Below are 25,556 nucleotides of genomic sequence, written 5' to 3' on the forward strand. Positions count from 1 at the left end.
TTTTGCGCATTGTGTTGTGAATGATTTGTAAATTTCCGAAGTCAGCTTATGAGAGAGAGATTGTGCTATTGCCCCATTTTAGTCCAGAATAACCGTCCAAACTTCCAGAGTAAACACTTTTTATGCTTTTTGGCCTTTTTACTTTTTGTGGCACAGTTTTAAATAATAACCTTGAAAATAAAATCTGTGGAAACTCTTAAAATTTGTTCAATCTTCCAGAGCATGTAGCTGTAATAATTTTGATTAGTGTTTCAACTTTATCATGATGTCCCTTGCGGCGAATCTAATTTTGAAGAGCTACAAACATTTTTTACATCATCATCGAGGAGTTCAGAATTTTGTCAACAGAAATTGAGACTTAGCCTATTTTATAGGCACCACCATTTGTCTCTCAACTTTGGTTACTCTAATAAACAGAGTACGACCCTAAGTGGAACCTCTAAAATTTTCTCATTCTCCCCCTCTTTTTGTATCATACGAAGGAAAGTCAAGGGATCTTTTTAGGAGATCTCTATAGGGTCTTGGTGAATTGCCTTTTTTGACGCAAAATATCATTGCTATTCATGTCATTGCCACTTTATTTTGCACCACTCAATTTTAATTGCAATTGAAAAAAATTTATTCGCTTGTTTTAAACGAACGCAACTGACACCATCACACAATTACCACTTAGTCTGATTCTGGGCTTTTTACTCAGCAAAGTAATTTTTGTGTTCGAAGTTCTGACGGTTGATATCGATACCTGTTTCTGTACACCACAACCCTGGTTTTTTCATTTTGTTTTTTGGGTTTTAAGTTTGTGATAGCCCTCAAAATTTCTCTCTTACCTCCGTGGATTTTATCTGTCATCAATTTAAAATTTTGAAAGGTAGAGTTTTTCCAGCTACTTTCCTCCCAACTCCAAGTAAAGTTCCTCTTTTAAAAATCGTCAGGTGAGCTAGGTTTGCAAATTTTTGTCCCAGTGTAACATTGCAAGATTTATGTTGGTGAATCTTTATTTTTTCCAAATTCAACCAAGCGTCTGCAGAAAAAACAAAATTCCAAACTTTTTAACTCACTTATTTAAAAATCACTACTTAACTTCTCACCATGGGTTGAAACAACAGGTTTTTTCAGGCATCAAATCAGATTTTCCCCCATAATTTTTACATGCACATAGATGAATTTTACAGTGAACTGATATCTGAAATATTAGTATGTTTTTGGCTTCTTCACCGAAAGAGACACAAATGACACCATTTATAAGCACTTCTATCCAGATCATATGTTTTAATTTGAAAAATTTTGTTGAATTTTTTTGCAATAATTGAAATTTCAAAATTGTCATTCAACTAGTAAGACGTTTGGTTAAACAGCCAACGTAGTAAAAGAAACTTGGGAAAGGTGACCAAACGTTAAAAACCCATTTGATCGGTAGAAAACTTTTTTATCCCATATCAAATGTTTCGGTGCATTAATCTGAGGTTACTGTTAACTCTTCACTTTTAATGAACTAATAAGTTGTAGCTCATCAGGAACGCTCAGGTTGAGAACAGAACAGAACATAACCATCAGGAACTTGTACTTGGCCTCGAATCTTTTTTTTTATTTCATCGTTCTTTTTATTTTGGAAGTATTCTCAAAGGGTAATTCTATTCAAACTGTCTGAAACTTGTATTCTTTTCATTCTATTTTTCTATATACAGGATATTTTGTAAATCGGCGCAAGTAAGGTTTTGAGCCCCCAGAAGTCAAAAGTGACTGCTAAACGCATCTATTTTATAACAGTGCTACTGACTCATTCAGCTTAGTTGTACATGTCTTGTACATAATGGGCTCAAAACCAATGAACTTAGCTGTCAATATAAAGGAAGGTTTGATTATTTTCCGAAGAGAAATGATAGGAGGGCTGGCTGTCTTTGCTTTCAAAACTGCATTCAGTTTAGCTTTAATGACAAGACTAGCATATCAGTGCCACCAAAAAATTTAGATTTTCATATGATAATTCCCTGCATAGGAATAGGAAATAATAAGTGTGGGTCTTGAAATGTCTCCAAACGTAATTAAAACAAATCTAGAATTTTCGTAGAGTCCTCATAGAAGGTGCCGAAATATCTAACCAAATTAACCAAAAAAGGTTTGCTCATTGTTCGATTTCATTCACTATTATTCAAAGTGAAGTGAGGGGCGCAGATTTTTTTTCTTTAAGATAATTTTATTTCAGGTCACCAATCATCTGTATCGATTTCTCCTTTTTCTTTATTAAAGTGAAATTTTAGTGTTGATTTTAGGTAGATTCAGTGGACGCTTTTCTAATTTTTATCTGTTGCTTTGTCTCAGATCGTCTCATAGTCGAAGGAGAAGCTCTATCTTGAGGCAGGTAGAGCTTTAGCTAATCTTAAAATGTTTTTTCTTTTTATTACCTTGATTTTTCGTGTTCTTTGTTTTTTGTCAGTGATTTAATTTTTTATGATAGCTTCTCGGTTTTCCGTTTGATTTTAAAATATTTGGTGTTGTCGTTGTTTTTAAGAAATTTCAAGTAGGGAATTTTTTGTTTTATTTCTGTTCTGAAGGAGGGTTTTTCTCCATGTTGTCTTGAACATCCTAATATTTTATTTTATCGTGAGTCTTCAGTTCATTTCGCATTAAATTTTATCCAATTGGTTTTTTTTTCCTTTTTGTGCATTTGTCTTGTATGTGAATTCACCTTTTAAAAGTCTCATCCTTTTAAATTTTTCGTGACCTTTTTTTTATTGTTATTTTGTTTCTATGAATAATCTTTTTTATCATTCAATTTTTCCTTACGTTTCCCAATTTTTTCATGCGAATCCCAACCTAATGTTATCCGTTTACCCCCTTAGATCAGGGTCTTAATTAACTACCTGTGTGAGGCCAATTTCAAAATTCTTTTTTTTTCGATCTTAAATCTTAAACTTGTGAAGATGAATTATGTATGAAAGGTCTTTCTATCTCCCTTGATAACTCACAGTCTCTATGCTCCTTTTTGTATCTTTTCCTGCGCCTGTTGATTTGCATAATTTTCTATTTTGCTTTCAAATGTCCTAGCTATCTTCAGGTTATTCTTACAAGAATGATAGGATATGTTGTTGTTAAAACACGGTAATTCAATTTTATCTACAGAAATAATCGCTTGTTGAAGTTGGCTTTTAATCATGTGTAGCCTCAGTTGAATTGAATTCTTATCTTCTTAGTGCGCATCTCAAGAAAGCGTTTGGTGCCTCTCATAAGAGGAAAGTAATTAGTCTCTCCCCTCATTTAATAAAATTTGATACCCTTTAAGTTTGCTTCCTCGTATATTAAGATCATTTTTTTTGACAATGCTCCCTATTGCATCCAAACATTAGGACTTCAGTGAGGTGATTTTAGTGTTGTGTCCGATTTTAAGCAATGGATTAAAACATCTCGTCATATGTTACTCTTTAAAGCACTACTCAGGAAAGAGGGCTCCCTACCGCATATTGATAATTCCACCTTTAATGGAAGCATTAATATTTGTATCAATTGAGAGTATAGATTATCTTGCTTCTTGTTTCTCAATTGCAGCTTTTGCGATAAACATTTGTAAAATCAAGCACAGTGCTTAGTTATTGATTCACTAACTTTTCTCTCAAGTGACGGAGGAGGAATCGTAAGCAAAATGGAATTATTTAACAAGTCAAGTAGAACCATGTGACATAATGTTCAAATTGCTGAATCTGAAACAAAATGTAACGTAAATCTAATATTATTTTAACTATCCTCTATTCTAAAAAATAATTTTTCAACAGGTTCTTTTGTTTGAGAAAAATAAAATGCTTTCTTGAATATTAAAATATTCTTTTTTTTTAACATGAGAACTCAGCATTCATTCAGAAATCAATCAATTAGCTTCAAAAAGTCTTAATCTATAGTTGGAAATTCCGAACTTCAATTTTTTACTCTGGATGAAATCACCTCTCTGGCAGTTCAAGTATCAATGGACAATGAGTTTCCCTACTCCTTTTCTTCTTTGTATCGTTTGAAAATTTCTTTACTAATTTTTCTGCTAGTGATTGTAGTATTGATGTAAAATTTGTCAGCTTTTATTTCCTAATAATTAAAAAGCTCAACTTTTCTTGGATTTTTCTTTGATTAAAAAATAGGAAACTTCTAAATGACGTCGAAAAGGGACTCATAATGTACTTAGCGCCTAATTAGAAAACTCTTATTTTTCTTGTCCGTCCTCCTTTGATCTTCAACCTAGTTGCTAAGACATTGAATAAAAAATTAATTAAGGGTTTTTTTCTTTTTCTTTTAAATTATGTTTCGATTTAACCAAGTATGATTTTTCCGTTTGATGTACTCATAATCTCTCCAAGTCCTATTTACTGTACACTCGTACTTCGCGTTGCTTTTGCATGACCTCTTTGCTAAACTTTGCCATTGAAAGCCTTCTAATGAATGGCACAAAATCTTCTATCTCAATCTAGCACTTATTCCTTAAGTTGATTTAAGCTCTCTCATTCTGTCGCTTAGTGCTCAATTCTATTCAATTGAATAAAATGTTTAGTAGGCAAGTTTTAACAAAAAAATGTCTTAAATCATTTCTGGACAAATTCCATGTGTTCCATTTCCAATTCAAAATTTTAATGACACAACATGAAAATGAAAAGTCTTAATTCAGACTTTGGCCTGTCTGAGATGAAACTCTCGTGTAGATTTTTCAACTTAATTTATTCTTTGAGACTTTTTTCATCAGCAAAACATTCGAAGATGTGAAAACTTAGTAACTTTCGATGAAATTTCCGAGATATTAAAATTTGCCTGATTCATTTTTCCTTAAATAAAAAAAATCGTTTAGTTCAAAGTGAACAAGACAGATTTTGTCCCTTCTTATTCAAGCTTGCAAATACTACCAAGGTCTTTTCAAATCGATTGAATTGCACATCAAGCGAAAGTAAGTGTGCTCAAAAAGGACTCATTTTGCTGAAAATTTGGCTGAAAGTTGAATACGTTTGGGTTAAGCAAAAATATTTGGTGCTGATTGCACTGTTTCAGAGTTTCTTGCATATCAGATAATTCAAGTCAGCACAGCATTCTCTGTAGTTTTTCAGTGTTGTGCACTTATTGCCATGTATAGAAAATCAACTCATCGGTTTGGCATCTTTGCTCATTATATAAGGATGATCACCAGAGAGATCAATGTACAAATTTCTGAAACTGTTTATCAGACATAAAATATTTTTGCCCAAGCTAATGCAATTATGTGATTTTTTTGCATCGTTCTGGGATGCAAAACAATATGCACAGAATTTTAAATAGCATGCAACTTATTACATGCCCAGAATTTTAACGCTTTTGTTTGCATCAATTTCGCATAAACAATTAAGAATAGCTGCTGAAATAAAAAGGAGCCGCAACCTCATAGTTTAGAGTTATTTTAAAGCGTTCTTTGATTTTTAAGCTGTAGATAAGGGCTCCAAATATTCGGTCAGATATTAAATGCCATTTAATGGATTTAATTGCTTGAATTCCATTTTAAGTACGAATTTGAAACAAATGCTTTTGCGTTTCTGAATGCCTTTCAATGCTCCAATGATTGCACCAAGCTAAGCAGCATTTAATAGTTTTCAGCTTCAAAATAATTCTGCAGCTCATAAAATAGTTTTTTTTTATCAAATTTCCTGCAGCCTGTGATGGAGATTCACAGCTTTGTTAAATTTTAGTTTTAAGTTTCATTGCGCTATGATAGACTTGCAAGTATTTACTATTTCTTGTGTTTTTATTTTGATGATAGCTGTAATTGGCACCGTCTTCCTTACAGATCCCAAAGCTCACTCGTTAAGCTAGATGGTGATTCGGCAGAGAATGATACGCAGCTAACGAAAATGGATGTTGTCCTTACTTTTCAATTAGAGGTAAGGCAGTTTTAAAATTTAACTACAAACACGTCATTTTTAGATAGCATTAGGTTGGAAATCCTGATCTAATGCACCTCTAGGCAAGGTGCAAATGTAAGCATCATGATCTATTTGTCATCGAAATTTCCCGTAGAACACGATTTGTACAATGAAAACTACTGAAAAAAACTCATCACAAAGATATTATCATTTTTCAATTTTTAAAGGTCAGTGCTACTAGGGATGTTTCAGTTTAGCAATATGCTGACCAGCGGACTGATCATTGAACTTGATAGACAAAGCTATAGACTAAGATAACATATGGAGTATGGAGGGATCCTATTGGTTGCAACTGGTGGCTCTTATAGACTAAGGGGGAAAATGATGGACTAACTGTTGGGTCTCTTGTCGGTTGCCATTACCCAAGTAGCAGCGATCGCGATGAATAGCGATTTTATCAGTTGATTATTGCGATTATATCGGTGGCAATTTATTGCAATATTATCGAATGAAAAATTGTGATTTATGGTGATTAAATTGCTATGCATAGCAATTTTTTGTTTGATAAAATTGCGATCAATTTGCATCGATAAAATCGAGATTAAATCGCCATGTATCGCGATTTTTGCTTCAATAATGTCGCGATAAATTGCCGGGCCATAAAATCTCGATTATATTGCAACAAGATCGAGGATAATCGATCAGATGTTGATGATCCTAGCGATTTTATCGCTGATAAAATTGCAATATATCGCGATTTTTCCGTTCAAAAATGCTTCTTGGGTAGTTAGACTATTACTTACCTCCTTTGTCCAGTGCAACCACATGCTTCCACCAATAGGATTCCACCATATCCTTTTTGTCTTCATTGTCTATAGATTTGTCTATCAATTTCAATAATCGGCCCGCTGGAAGGAAACTGTTTTTGGGTCACATTTACTGGAAAAATTAATAATAATTAGAAGAGTTCCATCCAGCATTAGGTAACTCAGTTGGGAGGCGCTTGGGTTTGCGCCACTTATGGATTCATTTCAAACAGAGGAGAAGCCGTGTTAATAAGAGAGAAAAGCAGGTAGAGTGCAGTGCATAACACTTAAATGCCCCCCCCCCCCCCCCCAAAAGAAAACCTGTCATATTTACACTGGTAGTAATGTCACTTCATTCATAGAAAACCCAGGTGTGAAATTTTCGTGCTTAGATAATCAGCACCAAATAATTGGTAGCTGAAATTCATGCCAGTGTGAAGATTACTACAGTGTTTTTACTACTCGTTGTTTTTTTTTTTTTTTACAGGTTTTAGTAATGGAAGTACAAGGTTTAAAATCTTTAGCACCAAGTCGAATTGTTTACTGTACGATGGAAGTGGAAGGTGGTGAGAAACTCCAAACGGATCAGGCTGAGGCTGCAAAACCTACGTAAGGAATTAAATAACCCTAGATCAATTTTTATGCTTTATACTTGGGGCAGCAATGACGGAAGTATTTGTAAAGGCCAATTTCCTGGGCAAAGTCAAGTGATCAAGAAAAGATATTATTCATCAATTTCTTTTCTAATTTTTGTCTATCTACGCAAAAAGGGACCTTTGTCCCTGGAAAACAAAGTTTCAGTAGAGCTATTTAGTAGCGTATAAGTTTCCAATTTTTTCGAACTCCTTCTTTTTTACTTGATTAATAACTCCTCTAATTATTTCAACTTTCAATCGTAGTGGTATATTTTTTCAATATTAATAAATAGATTTTTGGTAGTTCCTAGAATTACTCAAAGCAGATTCTCTCTTGTCAATTAATCATTTGTAGATATTCGATCAAAAATTATCTTTTTCATCAGTTACCAAAATCAGTGCTAATATCAGGAATCAATAAAGAGAAGACTCTTGAAGATGATAATGTATCAGACTGTTTGATGTAGTATACAGTCCTGATCATATCATTTCTAGATCCAAGCACTACTAATCTTGTTTTCATTATTTTTAGTAGATTATATATCATATTAAATCTATTCTTTAAACTAGTCTTGTTTGACACTTAAGGTGATTCGATGGACGCCATATTTTGTGTCAGAACGGCATGTGATATATTGCATCAATTGGTTCCATTTTTTTAGCTATTTGTCATTTTTCTCCAATTTTGAGATCGCAATTCTGTTGTCGGGAGACTAAAGCACTCACCAATTTTAACAAAGAAATCTAACGTAATAAAGGCGTGGTTTTTTTAGAGAGAAAATACCGCATTCGAGTGCAGTTTCGATATCAGTATCGAATGCGATGTTTTCTCTCTGAAAAAACCACGCCTTTGTTACGTTAAATTTCTTCGTTAAAATTGGTAAGTGAGTGCCTCAGTCTCCTGACAACAGCATTGCGATCTCAAAATTGGAGAAAAATGACGAGTAGCTGAAAAAATGGAACCAAATGATGCGATATATTGCATGCTGTTCTGACACAAAATATGGCGTCTAGCGAATCATCTTAATGAGAACTCACGGTAACTTTTTTGGGGTTTTTTGCGAAAGTGCCTGAATTATGGTATGTTCTCTGAAACAACATTAACTAATGGTTTTTTTTTTTGGTTAAGGTGGGACACCCAAGGTGATTTTTCCACGACGCATCCTCTTCCTGCTGTAAAAATTAAATTATACACGGAAAATCCGGGTATGTTAGCATTAGAAGATAAAGAATTAGGCAAAGTTATTTTAAGGCCAACGCCTTTATCTCCCAAGGTAAGTGAATTTTCCTTTTATAACTGTAGTTAAGAGCTGAAGAGATGTTAGCCAGCACTTTTCAGAAAGTCAAGTTATTCGCCTTCTTGATATGCTTTGAAGGGATTTCGTGTGTTTGAAAAAGTTTAAAGTCAGGCACAAGATTAAGATTTTATAAAATTACAAATTAATTCAGAAGCAGTGGAGCTCTAAGGTATTTTACTGTAACATCTCAAAGCGGTGGGAATATTAGTTATGGTTCTTTGGCTCTTAGCTATAGTTATCTCTACACATCCAACTGCTTTTTACAATCGGATTGCAATAAGCAAAAAGGAACCAGCGAGATTCTAGTGTTGTGAAAATGTTGCTTCTTCATAATTATCCAACAAATCTCCCAGAATAGCGAATAGTTTTGGCTTTCCATCAAAAAATGGTTAATTTTAAAGGGAAATAACTGTGTAAATTTTAATATTGTACATATATTAGGTATTATTAAAAGAAAATGAGTAGTTGCACGATTTTGAAAACACTGTAATTGCACTGGTTCCTTTTTGCTAAATGCGATCCGATGTATCTTAGAGGAAAATTTGAAAAAAAACATAATTCAACGGAAATGAGGAAACTTTGTAGAATTTTATGCTCTTTCAAATGATCACAAAACAGGGTTTTAGGCAACCTGGGGAACCTGGAAAGTCAAGGAATTTTGCAAGGAGTGCTTCAGCTAGGCAACTTTAGCCTGCGCCATTCAAGAGAGTGCGTATATAGAAAGAACAATTTTCCGAAAGTTCAATTTTCAAAGCTTAGATTGAACATCATACTTATCAAATAATAAATGAAATTTAGCCGGGGCCAGACTTTTTGGTTTACCATGCAAGGTCTTTTTTTAATTAAATTAGTCAAAATAACAGTCACTTATTTGCTACATTTAACTACCTTTATTATCATTTAAACTAATTCTGTTTGGAACGTTTCAGTTCAGCAGTAGCGTGAGAAAGTGAATTTCAGAAATCTCAACAAGTACATTCCTACAAAGCTTTGAAAATATTATGCGTTCATTTTAGTGTCTTTTCCCATTGCAAGAATGAAAAGAGTTACCCTAGAATTTTTTTTTTAAAACCAGGGTCCAGAATGGCATAAAATGACTATTCCTAAAAATTGTGCGGATCAAGACTTAAGGATCAAAATTGCCTGTAGAATGGACAAGCCTTTAAATATGAAGCATTGCGGGTAAGTTTAATAGTTTACTTTTTTAACAAAACTCAGAAAAGAACTCTTGAAAAATTGTCTATTTTTTAAGAAAATCAACTCAATAAATCGATGCAAGTATCAATGAGAGAATTTTGAGAATGAGGCATCACTAACTCTCTTCATCAGTTAGCTGTTCAGGTAATAGACTACAACACACGGTCCAAAATTAAGTACTGCACTATGTAAGTTCCCTTATTCAATTTTTATATAGAACATGATGAATGCATGTTCAATCCGAATCAATGATTTAATCAAAAATCCTTGCTGCATGTAAGAACAATTCATTTTTCTTTCACAAGTGATGGTTTTATGGTAATTAATTCTCATTCCTGTCTCAATTTGATGTTATTTTCTTTGACAGGTATTTATACGCTCAGGGAAAGAATGTCTGGAAGAAGTGGAAAAAGCGGTGGCAGGTTCTAGTTCAAGTTTCGCAATATACTTTTGCTCTTTGTAGTTATAAAGAAAAAAAATCGGAGCCCTCGGAAATGATGCAGTTGGATGGATATACCGTAGATTATATTGAGGCTGCAAGCGGTAAGTTTGTTCAGAGATCTTATAAATCAGGAAAGAAGCCTCAGAACTTGATTGTATTATTCTTAAGGGTTTATTCATTCATTGATTCTAATAGTTTTAAAATGAAATCTCAGAGCAGAATTGAAGCCTCCAGTGAGTGGAGGAGGTGAGTAACAATTTATTTTAATAGAAACATTTTTTCAAGGTGTCACGATAACGTGGAGTCCTACGGCTCATGAAAGGTTGAAAATGATTTTTCAGAGCTTAAAATTAAGTTTCTGAGGTTTTTACCGCAGATTTTAATCGAAAATAAGCTTAGTTCAAAATCTCTCATTTTTTTTCTCAGAACAAAATATTTCTTTTATCTTTACCTATTATTCTTTAAACGAGGATTTTATGATAATAAATTACAGTAAGCGTGGAGAGCAGAGCAAACAAAGGTGAATTAGGAGTAGAGCATTAATATTAGAATGACAGACAATGGCCAGTCTTATAATCCTGGAACCCAGAAATCGCAATTCCGAGGTGACGTCAGAAGGAGTAAAATCACCGCGTAGTAGAGTCTCAGCCAAGAAATCTACAGAAGAAAGCTCGCAACAAGAATTATATTATTATTCTAACATAATACGACTATCACTTATGCCTCTAAAATATCAGTTGCTATTAATTTAAACTGAGTAATGTACTTATAATCTTACAATGAAAAAAAAAGGAAAGAGCAAAAATTCAGTAAAACAATTCTACTTTTTCCGTCTGTAATATTAGGAAATAAAATATTTTGAATAATAAACATGACAGGATTAATAATTGTCCATTAATTGTAAAAGAACTTGTAGAAGAATTTGGAACTTCTTGGCTTTGTTTTTCCTGCGAAATGGTGTGGCCCCAGCTCTATTTATTCACCTTGTCACATACAGTTCGGGCCATTTCTTAGTGTTTTTAATCATTAATTGGAAAAGCCAGTTTGTAATTGGTTGTTTTTGTTTTCCTCTGGATAGCTAACATGATGGTTGGAATGGGTAAGTCAGTCAGGAATTTTCTTTAAGCAAAAAATAGCCCAGGATGGACGCTATTAAACAACAGGAGTCGATAAACGTCTCTTTTTTGAATCATTCAAATATTGCTACAAACCAAAGGCTCTCGCTGTAAAGTATTTATGGAAGTTCTACAGAAGTTTATGACTCTAGAGAATATGTATAAATATGAGTTCATCCTGAAGAAGTCTATTTACAAAGGATTCCTTGTTTAAATTGATTTTTTCCCCCCCCAAATACGTCCCTATAACTTTTGGATCTTGAAGTTAAGTAGGATCTGTATTTTAGGCTTCATCAGAAAATGTCTTTGAAAATTCTGTACAGCTGAGTGTAAAGACTTTGTTTTTTCTTAACCTTTTCTGCCCTTCTAAGTTGATTTTTGAGAAATTAAGTGAATTTATAATAAATCTCTGAATTAAGAGATGGAATTTTTTGGAAGAATATGTGGTTAAACGAGTAAAAAAAGTGAGTTTGCAATGTTTATCATAATTGACTTTGGTGCTGAGCATGGCCGATTCTGCTGGAACATTGAAAGTTTCCGCCCTTTTCTTGCTCATTTGCTGGTACACACATGCATAGTAAGATACTTTAAATTATCTCAAGGGAAACATCGAATAGGCCTGACTTATTTTTGAAAATAAACTTGAAGTAACTGATCAAAAAGATTTTAACTGTGGTGCCTCTGATTTTTCAGACCTGGAAGGTGGCCGTTATTTTTTCAATGCTGTCAAAGAGGGCGACAGCATCCTTCTTGCCTGTGATGATGAAAGCGAGTGTCATTTGTGGGTCATGGCCATGTACCGTGCTACGGGTCAGTCCCACAAACCCACACCCCTTGTAACTCCTGCTGCCAAAAACTCGACAATATCCAAAATTCAAGGAGGTAACTATGCCACTCACTCAAAGTAATATTTGATTTAAACAACTATCGATTTTTCCTTTTGTTTTAATTTTTTTTTGACACAAACATCAGTTTTATTTACAATGAATCTGAAACATGTGGAATCGTCATCCTGCTTCTTTTTTCCTGAGACGAACTGTGAGAATTTTATTGCTGTCCTCAGCGAAGAACACCATGACTTTACTATAGATTTTACAATATTTCCTTGTACAAAAAGTTCTACCTTAACTAAACTTGATCATATATTTGTCTCGTTTTATCAGTAGTATTTTTCATTGATATGAACAGATTTTGTCAAAAATGTAGGACTAAATACCAATTTTTGCTGGTCTTCTTGCAAGAGCATATTTTTTCGGAGATAATATTGAATAATGTAGAGTAGAGCTGTGGCATTTTTGCTTTGAATGGCAGATAATTCAAGGTATCTGTAACTGGTCCAGCAATTCCAAAATAGCACTTTAATTTTTAGGATGGTCTGGAAGATCTTATAAATTTCTAAGATATTATCCAAGGTCATACATTTTTTGCTTTGTTATGACCCTGGAAGTTATGATGCGCACATTTATTCTATTCAAATGTTAATTCATTTTTTGCCCGCATTATGCGGTTGTGTGGTCAGCTAACAAAAAAGTGAGAAATAAAAATTTAGCACAAGTTTTCAAGGTTGAAATGTAACAAAAGTTATAGAAACACCACAATTCGCATCAACTTCAAACAAATCAAGACTTAATGTTTAAAACCGATTTTAATGACTCTCTTCTGGTTAGAAATATTTTTTCTCAACTTTGAATTTCAAACTGTGAAATGGCTCGGGGATCCAGGATAACAAAAGAGAACTATACAAATCGCAGTCCGATCGGTCCTCCGAGGCCCATCGGACTGGGGCGAGAGGACGGTAAAGGGACTCAAGGGTAAGAGAAGGAGAAGCCACTGATTTAAGGGGGTCGAAGTGGCCCGTCGGCCACCCCCGCACACTCCGTCACATCATGATAAGATTAAAACAACCACCCCAAAGGGGTGAAAACTGGGGAAAACTTACATGCTCTGCTGATCAAGGGACGGTCTTCGGCTAACTGAATCTTGATGACCAATCAGCCGTCGTCCACTCCCCCTCCACTAGAGGCGCTGCTCTGGTGAGCGGAGAGTGGACGGAACCCGATCGGCGGCAAATTTGATTTTAGCTGTCTGGCCTGTTACAACTGAAGACAACGTACAACTTGTTGAATTGAAACCTGCTCCAAACTCATTTTTTCTTCAAGTACAACTTGATGTGTTTCCGTTAAGCCCGATCCAAATGAAAGTGTTATTTTTCTAAATGTGCTGATTTCAGTTTAATATTCTGCAATAATTTTTTAACTTGTCCTCTATTTTATGATTGAAGCCAATTGATTAGTTAATTTCTATTGGTTTCTCAAATTATTGGCTAGTCCACAAAAGTATTCTTTTATCTCTTTTATAAATTTAACCTTTAAAAAAAATTTTAAACTGTAAAAAATCGCATTTAAATGTTTGCTTCTCTTTTCAGATGCTGATAAAGCTAGGAAACATGGAATGGAGGAATTCATTTCAGCAGATCCTTGTAAATTTGATCATGCCTCCTTGTTCAAAACGCTTCAAACATTAACATTAGATTATAGGCTTAATGATCCCTACTGTTCATTGGTAAGTTCTGAGCCTTTCAAATTGTCCTTCAGTAAATTGTCATTGTTTGCTGTCTAAAGGTTTCTTTTTTGTAATGAAGCAACTTTGCTTTTTCCAAGCTTTAAACAAATATTTCCTCCTGGGCTTTATTCTTTCTATGTGTGTTATTCCATACAGTTATTGCTCATCATGAACTTACCTAAAAACTCAGGGTTTGTGACACACTAAAGTGCTGTTAGTGTGCTTTGATTTATTTCAATATTTTAACGAATGGCCCTTGAATTTTGGAAAAACACCAAGAAGTACCAAATTGAAAGTCCCCATTTATTTGGTTATTTTGTTTTCATCTACGCAGAAGACAAAACCTCATTTTTTCTCTTGTCATCAAGACTTCTGATGTACAAGATACCGTTATTTTCATATTGCTTATATTGATAGCCAAAGTGAAAATCCACGTATCTCCATTGTGATGTTTCAACCTTTCCGCTCAAATTTTATTTTTATTAACAAGTTAACATCATTCCTTGAAGTTTTTTCAAAATTTACTTCGCAAAAAGAAGAAAAATCACTGAAGTTTTTGAGAATTGACGTCAAATAGTGCTTTATTTTAAAAATAAAGTATGATAGGAAGCCTGCAAAGTTGCAAATCGAGATCTGGGGTTTTGGAGTTTCACTGTCGATATGTTTCGGAACAAGAAGGTACGAGAAGAGAAAGTTACGGTTTTAAGGTCTTTTTAAAGCTTTGAAATTTGTCTGTACGCCTGGGAAGATTAATTGGATTATTTTTTTGAATTTCCAAGGAAATCCTCGAAATTTTTTGGTTTTGAAAAGCTGTCATAAATCCGCAGACTCATCTTCGGTTTTTCATTGTTGCTTGTATTGTTGTTGTTTTCACTAAATTTATTTCAACTTTTTCATTCATGTTTTACTTGGTTCAAGAATCGTTTTTGATAGTCCCACTTTTTTGTGCCTCTAATCTGATGTGTTATTTTGCAGGGGTGGTTCAGTCCTGGCCAAGTTTTCGTCCTTGATGAGTACTGTGCAAGGTACGGTGTTAGAGGATGCTTCCGGCATCTGTGCTATTTGCACGATCTCCTGGATCGAGCGGAGAAGAACATCATGATAGATCCAACTTTAATTCACTTTAGCTTTGCGTTTTGTGCCAGTCATGTCCATGGCAACAGGTAATCACTTTTATCCTTTGATGTTTCATGGACTGAAAGAGATGAAAAGACAGAATAATTTACCGCTTTCTTATTTTTACGACAGAGCGTCTGAACTAATTCTAAACATAATCTGAAGAAAATCAGCAAAACCAAACTCAATATATTTAACCCTCTATTCATAACTGGATTGTTCTTTAATTAATGAATCTTACAGAGAAAAAAAAGAGTGTACCATTTACTTTGGGACATTAAGATTTGCCTCCTCTAATTTTACTGTCTGTGGAAAATACACTTTGGAGGGAAAAATAGAAACCCATGCACCCCTGCTGATAAATTTTCATGACCTATCACAAACATAAAATTAACGTAATTTGGGCAACAAGGCTAAAAATTCTCAAGAATTTGGAAAATGTGGTAATTTTCTTGTGACCCTCATAAGGAGAGATTTTTAAGAGTCTTAATAGAGCTCCAAGATAGCTTTTTTTCCATAATGGGAAATTGGTAATGCAACATTGAATAAGTACACTCCGTGGTATTATGTAAAAATCGTAAATTTTTTGTAAGGGAAATAAAACGGTCCATTTCTACACCTTCCATGGGCTAATTTGTCCGTTTCCCAGATATTTCTTTTTCGTAAAAGCGCTAAAGATGTGTCAGAATGAGCTTTTCAGAAACCTCTCCGATTGCTATCGTTTCTTCGTTGATGTCGCACAAAAGAGAGAGTTTATCCATGAAATGAGAAAAATAAGGAATAAAAAAACCACTCTAAGATCACCTACTCACTTAAGTAATTATTCCTTGTCAATTTTGAATTCCAAGGTCAAACCTCGCTCGGTTCACTTTCCTTCAACAAACTGCTTTTCATGTCCAGTGTATTTTTACTGTCCAAGGGGAACTTTGTTAGATGTTGAATTGTCTTTAGTCGATGTTAAATATTTGATGGTTTCACTTTTCGTCCATCTCTCTTCTTCAAAAGCGAAACACAAACAATATTTGTCGGTCAATGTGGAGCAGTGTGATTGCTGTGATCTCTTCACCTTCTGCTTGGTTGATTTGTGTCTCAGTATTCTCGTCTCCTCTAATTCTGTGCTCTTCTTAATTTTTGTCTCTGTGTGAAACTTTTTCTTCGAAGTGCCTTGAAAACAAAGACTTCTCACCTCTAAACTGAAAAATTTCGAAGTGTTATGTTTGCTATCTTATCTCTTGCCATTATGACAACATACACTATCACTTTAGCAAGAACATCAAATTAAATACAACCCGATAGGCACATCAATATAAAGAAACAACAAATATCAGAGCCAATTACTTGATTTTTTTTGGTGAATCAAATCATTACTTGTCGAGGCATTAGTTGCAATAATTTGACTAATTTGAACTAATGATTGTGCTCGGCAGCTAAACTCGGAAACCATATGCTGCAGTTATAGCTTACAGACTTTTTTCCCCCTATTTAACCTGAGTCAAATACTGAAAAATTGTTGAACAGTAAGTTAGCGAGCTTCATTTAATAATTTATATAGAAATGGTTAGGTTTGATGTTATTCATCCATTTTCATCAGGTTAGCCGTCAACTTATTGATGAACCAAGCAAAAAAATGAGTATCTCAGATTGCAAAATGGTACGTCTCCATTCGTGTTCCATTTTTTTAAAGGGAAGTTCAACAAAAGTTTGTATTGATTTGCTGTGAATTTTTCTTTTCATTCTGAAAAATCATAAAAAATTTCATGAAAACATCCTGATTAGTTTTCCTTGAATAAAATACAACATTTTCAGAGATTTTTAAACGCAGCAATTGGGAAACATTTTTTTTGAATTTAGCCATCTATATTCTGCTTGCATGTCAAGCAAAGTTGATCGCCGAAAGAAAATCGGTTACATATATTATCTCTTATCTCCTTTTTTCTTAAATTATAAAGAAAGAGCAGTATTTTATGATGGAAATTGAGTATGAATTGGTAAGAGCCAGTGATTACTTTCAGCAATCTGGATGCCACTATTTTCGGAGCTTCAACACTCTATTCTGATTCCATAGACGTTGTTGGGTTTGGTATATCAAATAAAGTGTAACAGATCGACGGTTTCTCTGTTTTATTTTTTATCGAACAGAAAAAATTGTGAATTTCATCAGATGTATTTTTAGCAATCCATTTCGTATCAGAAGTCCCTCATCAGTAGTTTCTATTTCAAAAAATTTTAAAGGTTCCAGTCGAACAGGCTCCCTACATGAACATGTGCTTTACTCTCTGTAATACCGTATCAGATTAAAAAATACACAACAGATATTCTCTCGTAACAATAGTACATACCTTGATCTTTAATAGCTCGTATTTGTCTATCTGAGCTATGCTAATGACAAGTAACATTTTCCAATTTTTCAAGTTACTAGAAAATGTATACATGGTAAGAGAACAATGTTATGCTCATGAATTTATTGTAAACATTATATGAAACTCATACATACACAAAAGCCGCTTTCCTAGTGCGCTTTGGCGCTCTGCGACACCTAGCCGCTAAAGTCAACCAGTCAGTGTTTTCAAACTCAGTGATCCAATTTTACCGTACTGAATGAATTTCAGCTGGTTCAAGTATTTGTTTGCAAATGAATAGATGTATTTAAACAGAGTCAGCCTTCCTGCATTAGTTCCTACCTAATTTCCCCTCAAATTTTATTTTTAAAAAGAAAGTAAACAACATAATGCCTTGAAACTTTATGTGAACTTTCCCAGATTGTTGTTGTTGATTGTTTCGATTTGTTTTCGATTGAAAAATAAAAAATGAGAGGAAAGTAGTCAATGCCTGATGTAGGTAGGTCGATTTTGATCAAATAAGTCCAAATGATCAGTAAAACGAACTGTCAGAGATTTAATGTAGAGAGATCATTTCAAAGCAAATGGTCCGAGTGATCCAGTTTTTAAGTACATAAATGGAGGAAGATGTTACTTGCCACTTTGTATCTGCACCTTTCAACTGTCTTGTAGTTACGTGTGTGTTTGATTGCACTAATTCCCATTCATGGTTTACACTAGCACGGAGGTATTAGAAGACAATACACCTGTACCCAGGTTCGTGATAAGCACTGTTTTTCTCATTTTTTCATGTTTTGAACGATTTTTTCTCTCCACTCGTATTTCTGTTTTTTGAAAGGTAACATACCTTTGATGCGCCTTTTTTCTCTTTGGACACTTTTGTTTTTTGGTGCTGATTGCTTCTGTTTCATGCACTTTGTCTAAAGCAAATTAAAGCATCCACAAAGAGAGCATTGAAGTGAGGAGGACTTTTGTTTAATAGAAGAAACAGAGTCGTGAAGGGGTTTTGTTGCATTGTGAGCTTTAATCAAATTATTTATTTATTCATAAATGGGTGCATGTTTTAATTTAAAAATGCCAGAAAAAAATCAAATCTTAAAAAATCCCTCAATACATTTTAGAGAAAGTTTGCAATCATTCTTTTGCAAATACAGTCGAACCTTAGTTATCTAGCAATTTATGGCCAAGGCTTGCGCTGGATACTGAGTATGCCAAATAATTGATAATCCACAGAACATGTCAGAAATACTGGAAAAAAAATTCAAGAAACTGATTTTCGGCTCAAAATATGTTCCTTAAAATGACCAGAATGACCTGAAATTGTCTGCTGGAAAACTGAAGCGCCAAAGAACTTAAGGTCTGACTGTTAGTGAATTTTTGAATAACACTTAGCTGTGTTGCAATGCAATTAAGCCCTTTTTGCTCCGTTACCTTTAATTTGTCAGTAGTTATCGTTGTTGCTTAATTTAAATTTGAGCCATGAAAGTTGTTATTTATTTTTGTGCTTAAACCAATATTTGCATTATCAACTCAATGGTATAGAGCTAAAATGTTTTCACTGTATCATAAGTGAGAACTGCTATGATTCCAATCTGTGCAGCGTATCATTTTTTTTACTTTTTCTGTCCTCTGTTTACTCCCAAATTTTTTCTTTGTTGTGACCGTATACATCGCTCCAAATTCACCAAATGCCCACAAGTACACACTTCTTGCACAACATTTTACAACATTGTGTGATGTCCACTGCAGGTCCAAAAGATGTGTACTTTTCACGGAGACTTGTGAAAATGATGACACTGTGCCTCTCCTATCGTCCGTTTTATCGCATGATAATTTTTCTCAGGCTCTGTTTTGCATCGAAATGGTTGTCTCGTCTGCTCTGTTTTTTCAATTTGTAGTTTAGCTGTTTCTACATTTTCTTCCGATTTTAATTCTCACAGATGTGTTTCATATTCTTCTCTTCTCCCATTTTTGACCTGCACATTGTGCATTCCTGGAATCTGTCTTTTAATTTGCTCCAAAAATATGTGTTTATATTTGCCGATTAGATTAGTGAATGAATTCATCAATTTCATTGGTTTAAGTGTCTCATTATATTCGAATTTTTTTATGAGGTAATATTTCTGTTGCACTTTGAATTTCAATCTCCTGTTTTTTGTCGTGTGTTGTCAACTTTGCATGATAAAATCTGTTGAAGTTCTCAGACTTTCAACCCTGGAGCCAGTGGGGATGCTCAGTTTTAGAGTGTCAGGTGTAATTTCTTCTACTGTAAATTTTAAACTGAGATTACTCTGTCCGCCTTATGCTCTCTGCCCCTAAAAACTGTTTGGTCATTTTTTAAAATTATTATTCTTTTTCATATTTCTGCATTTCTAAAAAAATCCTAGAAAGTACAGGATATTATGGACAGTGACATTTTTTCTCCTTTTTTTTTTCTTTCTCACATATTTGTACACTACTTTTTATGCAATTTGAATACCTTTTCATTTGTGGATCCTGGGTAGGTAAAAAAGGCACCAAATGCAGTAATGGAAAAGTAAGAAAACAAATTTTGGGCCTAAGTTATGGCTTCAGCATCCCTCTTTCTACATTAAATTGAAAGATGGTTTTTGCGTTTAATTTTCACTTTATGGAGGAAAGTTTTGCCTTGAAATACATCAGGAACCATCTAGTTTGCAAAATGAAAGATAAATATAGGTATGACTTTCACCGTATTAAGTAGATTGACACTAATAGGCACTAGCTGAGGAGTGATTAGTGTGAAAGAAGAGCACAGCTTACTATGCTCTGCGTCCTAGATTTTTGCGGAATGCGCAAACCGCGGCCGCATTGCCTTTGATCACGCAGCAAAACATTCATAGCTTTTTTAATTGGCCAGCTTGAATTTTTTCAAATTTGATACTTCAACAGAAAAAAAACCGATTTACTCACACCATTATATCCTCTCTGCGGCTTTTAATGAAAGCAACAATTATGATTATGATTCTGATCCGCTGATTATTCAGTAACAGAAGATCTCAAGAATAAAACAAAGTATTCTTGTAGCTCTTCTTAGTTCAAAATGATCGGAGTGCTGGCAATCAACCTTAAGAGTAAGATCTTAAACGAAAGCTTAAATTCTTAAATTTTACTGTATATCCTGACGTTGCAATATGTGGGCTAATTTTTAGAACTTTTTCATACAAATTCACAGCTCAAAACAGCAATTCCCACTTAGCTTATTGTGTAAGCAAATTTTCTACAATATGACAAAGCTCCTATTTATGTACCAAAGTTGGAGCAATATCAAAAAACACAAAAAAATAGATGGATGATTTTTCAGATGCAAGGGTGAAATTGTGAATTCTCTCATCCAGTCAAATTTGTGCTTTCATGTGAATTGTATGAACTTTTCTGGAGCTTCCTCTAAACTTGCCATGTTGTAAATTAAAATCAATTTCAATTTTTTTTTCAATTTCTGTCAACCTTACGCATGCTTTCATACAGTTTATGCAAAATACTTTAGAAGTTTGCATCATGCCGAAACTTCAAGCAAGTTTGTTTTTCCTCTTATCATTTTTAAACAATTATTAAACCGAAAGTTTTAGCATTACTATCAATATGACAATAACCGGAAAGTTAATGAGAAAAATTCAAACAAAATTAAGGGTTAATATCAGTTTTTTTTTTGGAAGTTGATTAGGTTCCCAGAAATCTTTCATGCAAGAAAATGAGAATCACAAATGAAGCGCTGGGTGCAAGAAGGGCGCCTCTCAGTTATGATGTCTCAGAGTCTCTGGTAACATTTCATACATTACAATCAAAGGAAATGTATGTAATTTGTTGAAACTGCTTGATACTCTTGATGATACTACAATGTTTAAAACTAAAAATTTAAGAAAATTTGCCCGAAAGTATCCTCTCTGAAATATAAATTAGCAGTGGAGGGTTTGAAACATTGCGACCGAGAATTAACCTATTTGCACCCAACGCATCAAATTCAGTTCTGAGTTTCAGAAACTATTGGGATATATTCATACACATTAAAATCCTTGTGTCAGCTGTTCATCAACCTACAAGTTGTAGTAGCACACCATTCCCATAAATTTTTCTTGTCATGAAAATATAATTAATTTAATTCTATAGAAAGGGCTACATGGACAAATTGTTGCGGAATTGTATCTACTGTGTCATCATGAAAAATTCCATGGAAAGTTGTCGTTCAATAATTAATTTTTAAGTTGGTGGGCCTTCTTTTCTTGTCACTTATTACATATTTTGTCGAATAATCATTTTGTAAATTATAATTGACAATGTTAAGTCAACTTTTTCTCCATTTGAGCATCAGTTTCTCATGAAATTCACGTATAAATCTATTTTTATAAATAACGAATGTTGCTTTTCTTTTTTCAGGCCGGATAAAGTTGGCACTGTGACGCATGAAGAGAAGGACAAGTTCCAGGAAATCAAAGAACGTCTTAGAATCCTCTTAGAAAATCAAATCACCAACTTTAGGTAGGGATTTTCCTATCTTTTATTTTACTTTATTTTTATTTTTACAATGTACATAGCTATCATACAGGTGAGGTGATACATGTTAGATAAGTACAAGATAATAGTAGATACCATATGGCCTGGTTACACGCTCAAACCGTCAAATTCTGATCAAAAAGATGACCAAAATGGCGGTCGAGAGTTATCTAGATTGATGAGTAAAATTAATTAAAACAGCGTGTTGATTGAAATAAGCACGGTTGTGTGGAAATCAGATGAAGGATGAGCCCCACAGCTCCATCATCTACCATCAAATTTTTGCAGGCCGCAGAAATTTGATGGTAGATGGTGCGCACCAGTCACCATTTGATTGGAAATTGATGGAAATTTGAGCGTGTAACCATAGCATGATACAAGACACAGATACAAGATACAATAAAAGTAGAAAAGTAATCCAAAATTTTAAAAGTGACTGTCGATTAAGTGAATCATAATTTACTTATTTAAGGAAAAAGACTAAAGGTTCAAAAAGCCTTGTGGAAATTGTATTTATCTGTCAGTAGCAAAACCCGTTTTCTAGCAAAAATAATTTTGACCAGACAAAAATTATGAAAGGCGTCGCTAAAAAGAGAGTTACGTATGCTTAGATAAAACTATTTAGTCTTGCTGCTTTTTGATCGACTCTGTTCATGCAAATCAGAAAAAACTAACACTGAAAGACTGGTTTCACCAGTGCATATTAGTTTAAACAGTTTTATGATGTGAGGACAGATTAGATTCAACTTGATTGAGCCTAAAAATATAAAAAGGACGGAGGATTGCAGCTCTTTTTGGATGATAAGTTGTTGGCAAGGAGCGTTCGGAGGATGATTGAACATAATTTTTAGCAACTTTTTTTGAGCTTAAAAGTAGCTGTTTTTTACATTATTTTCTTAATGTTTTAATTTTGTGTCTTTGAAAGTTTAAATTTTTCTTCTTGATTCCAGGTTTTGTTTTCCATTTGGAAGGCCTGAAGGATCTTTAAAATCAACTTTGTCCCTCTTGGAAAGGGTGAGTAGCCTTATCTTAAGATTATGTAACCATCTAAAATCCATGTATCAAACTAAAATTTCTTATTTCTCATACGTAAGGTTTTAACAAGTCTTGTTCATTCATCTTGTGATAAAAATTGGAGTGAAGCGGATTCAACCGAAATAAGCCTAAATACATCAGAAGTTCGCCAATTTTCTCTGATGTCTCATTTTTTTTAAACAGAAAACTAAGCTAAGCCACTCTGAAACTTGAAATTTTGTGAATATTTTCTTCATACTACAGGGTACTGGAAGACTATATCAACGGTGTAAGTTGGCAATCACATAACTCGATTTGCTACGTTGCAGACTTCCTATCACACTTTACTTTTTAAACGGAAAACTACTCAACGGCTATTCTTCAAAACTCCAGTGATTTTTCTTCTCTATGCGAAGAAAATTCTGCAAAAACTTCCAGGAATCATGTCAATTTGTTCTCCTCAAACTTGAGATTTTCAGACACTGCAAACGAGTTATGTGATTGCTGACTTACACCGTCGATATGCGTTAAGTTGTTTAGTTAAGTAGTTCTCCGTTGAAAATAAAAATGAAATATGAGAGATAATTCGGCAATGTGAAATGCAGTAGGAGTAATTCCACTTGAATCTATCCATTTAATAGGGGTATTTTATAACAATATCTCCTATTTTCAAAAAAACTCAAAAACAGGGAACGGGTATCGCATTGGACTATTGATAATAAAAAGAACTTCTACTCGATTACCCAAATACGTTTTAAATTATTCTGCAGCCTGATTGTTGAAGTGTTGTGTTCGTCGGGTAGACAAAGATGACATACATTAAAAGGTGGAGCGTGATTGGTCGGCTATGTCTTATCACTGCTTTGTCGTGCCTATGTCGGGTTGAACTCACAACATACGGCACCTCTTAAGTTTCCGACAGTATGTCGTCCATTCCACCTGACAAAGGCACGATAAAGCAGCGATGAGACATTGCCGACCAATCGCGCCTTGCCTTTTAATCTATGTCATCCATGTCTACCCGACAAACACGAAATTTCAACAATCAGGCTGCAGGTTGGACGCGTTTTAGCTGCACAAAGCAACCTTCATCAGTGACATGATTTTTCATCATAAATTTTTCATATATCTTACCCTCCTCGTTTTTTATGATGCTCTTTAATTTTGCGCATCATAACAGTATTTCAGTAGGTAGTTTCTCTCTGCCAGCAGAAAATGCATAATTATTTTTAAGCGAAAATTCGTTTTGTACTGAAATTTTTCCTCTGAAATTTTTTCTCCAGGTTTTAATGAAGGATGGTGTCACTCCTGTGCCTCTCGAAGATGTTCGTGGTGTAATAAAGAAGTGCCTCGAGTCTGCTGCCTTGGTCAACTACACGAGGCTCTCTGCTGAAGCAAAAATAGAAGGTTTACATTCTGTTTAAACCTCTTTTTGACAAGTCAAGAAATGCACCAATATAATTTCCCTGAATTAAGTGAAAAGCATCCTAGAACTGAGCAATTTTTTTGAATATTTGCCTTCGGTGAACTGTGTATAAACAGGGTGTCTAGCATCAGGAAAAACTGGAGAAACCGGAAAATATCAGGAATTTTGGCCGATCAGGAAAATATCAGGAAAATCAGAAAAATCGGACGTTTTATCAGGAATTTTTAGTACGCAAATCTCCTCAGCGGAGAAAGTCTTACTGTCTTTTGCCTACGGTGCCAGGAGTAAAGAAAAATCAGGAAAATATCAGGAATTTTCAAAATGAAAAAATCAGGAAGTTTTCATATAATATCAGTAAGAATCAGGAAAATATCAGGATTTTTCAAAATTAAAAAATACCAGACACCCTGATAAACAAATTCCAGTTTCTAGATTATTCAGAAAAAAAAGGAAATCAAATTTTGGCAAGAATTATCATTTCCTGAAATTCAAATTTCCCATTCAAGAAGACTAGGTTGCAAAAATTATTTTATTCTTGACTTTATCTGAGTTTTCTAGCTCTAAGTAATTTTACGCTCTAGTATGGGACGATCCATGATAAAAGAGACCTTAAGAGAATCGGACTTAATTGTATAGAGGGTATTCTCACGGAAGTGGGTCAATTAAAGAGAGATTAAATTTTAATAAGGTGAACATTTAGGAACATTTTCTAGCATTACATAAGCAAGTTGCAAGTTTTGCGGTCCAATTTTGGGTCAAAAGAGGGATTAGTGTCGCATTTCTTTTAAAAAAAATATCCACCCTTGTATGAAATTTTTACCTCAGAACTACATCTTCCGAATTACAAACCTTCACCAGTCACAACCTCGGTTTAGTCTTGACATTTTTGGGCATTTTTTGTGTCAACATGTACCTGTTGACGTTTGTGTGCAATCATTAATTTTTATCCTGAATTTGCATTGATTTTTCAGATGATTTGAATGGTGAGAACATCGTATCCCCAAGCAAGAAACTTGAAGATCTAATCCACCTAGCTGAACTCTGCGTCGACTTGCTACAACAAAATGAAGAACACTACGCTGAAGTAAGTAAATGTTTGCATAGCTGTAATTTTTAATGTAAATCTGTTTTTGGTCTTCCATTGTGAAGGCAGAATGAATTCTCCTATTCTCAAAACGACGCATTTATGACGAGGAAGTCTATCTATCATGGCAGATTCAAAATTAAACTTATCTATCA

The 25,556-nt window shown here is 34.2% G+C and overlaps 2 protein-coding genes across 11 annotated transcripts in view; one reads left to right on the plus strand and one right to left on the minus strand.

Moving 5' to 3' along the window:
* Cadps (calcium-dependent secretion activator 1) overlaps nt 1-25,556 on the plus strand; it is a 259,032-nt gene that overhangs the window by 209,075 nt on the left and 24,401 nt on the right. For 4 of the 10 annotated variants that reach the window (XM_019041273.2, XM_072304445.1, XM_072304442.1 and 1 more), the window contains 15 exons: nt 2,320-2,355; nt 5,783-5,876; nt 7,152-7,273; nt 8,429-8,573; nt 9,673-9,779; nt 10,162-10,337; nt 11,315-11,335; nt 12,045-12,233; nt 13,777-13,913; nt 14,889-15,076; nt 18,089-18,124; nt 21,761-21,862; nt 22,828-22,891; nt 24,175-24,298; nt 25,289-25,401. In XM_019041273.2, the coding sequence (XP_018896818.1) occupies nt 2,320-2,355; nt 5,783-5,876; nt 7,152-7,273; nt 8,429-8,573; nt 9,673-9,779; nt 10,162-10,337; nt 11,315-11,335; nt 12,045-12,233; nt 13,777-13,913; nt 14,889-15,076; nt 18,089-18,124; nt 21,761-21,862; nt 22,828-22,891; nt 24,175-24,298; nt 25,289-25,401 (1,654 nt within the window). Of the gene's footprint in view, nt 1-2,319; nt 2,356-5,755; nt 5,877-7,151; nt 7,274-8,428; nt 8,574-9,672; nt 9,780-10,161; nt 10,338-11,314; nt 11,336-12,044; nt 12,234-13,776; nt 13,914-14,888; nt 15,077-18,088; nt 18,125-21,760; nt 21,863-22,827; nt 22,892-24,174; nt 24,299-25,288; nt 25,402-25,556 lie in introns of all 10 variants that reach the window. The other 6 variants (XM_072304446.1, XM_072304447.1, XM_019041278.2 and 3 more) reach the window with 5 other exon arrangements.
* The window catches only part of LOC109030358 (uncharacterized), a 36,619-nt gene continuing 35,202 nt past the window's right edge, over nt 24,140-25,556 (minus strand). The window contains exon 4 of the mRNA XM_019041284.2: nt 24,140-24,277. The gene's annotated coding sequence lies outside the window, so the exon portion shown is untranslated. The remainder of the gene's footprint in view (nt 24,278-25,556) is intronic.

Source organism: Bemisia tabaci, chromosome 9 (genome assembly GCF_918797505.1).
Source record: "Bemisia tabaci chromosome 9, PGI_BMITA_v3".
NCBI lineage: Eukaryota > Metazoa > Arthropoda > Insecta > Hemiptera > Aleyrodidae > Bemisia > Bemisia tabaci.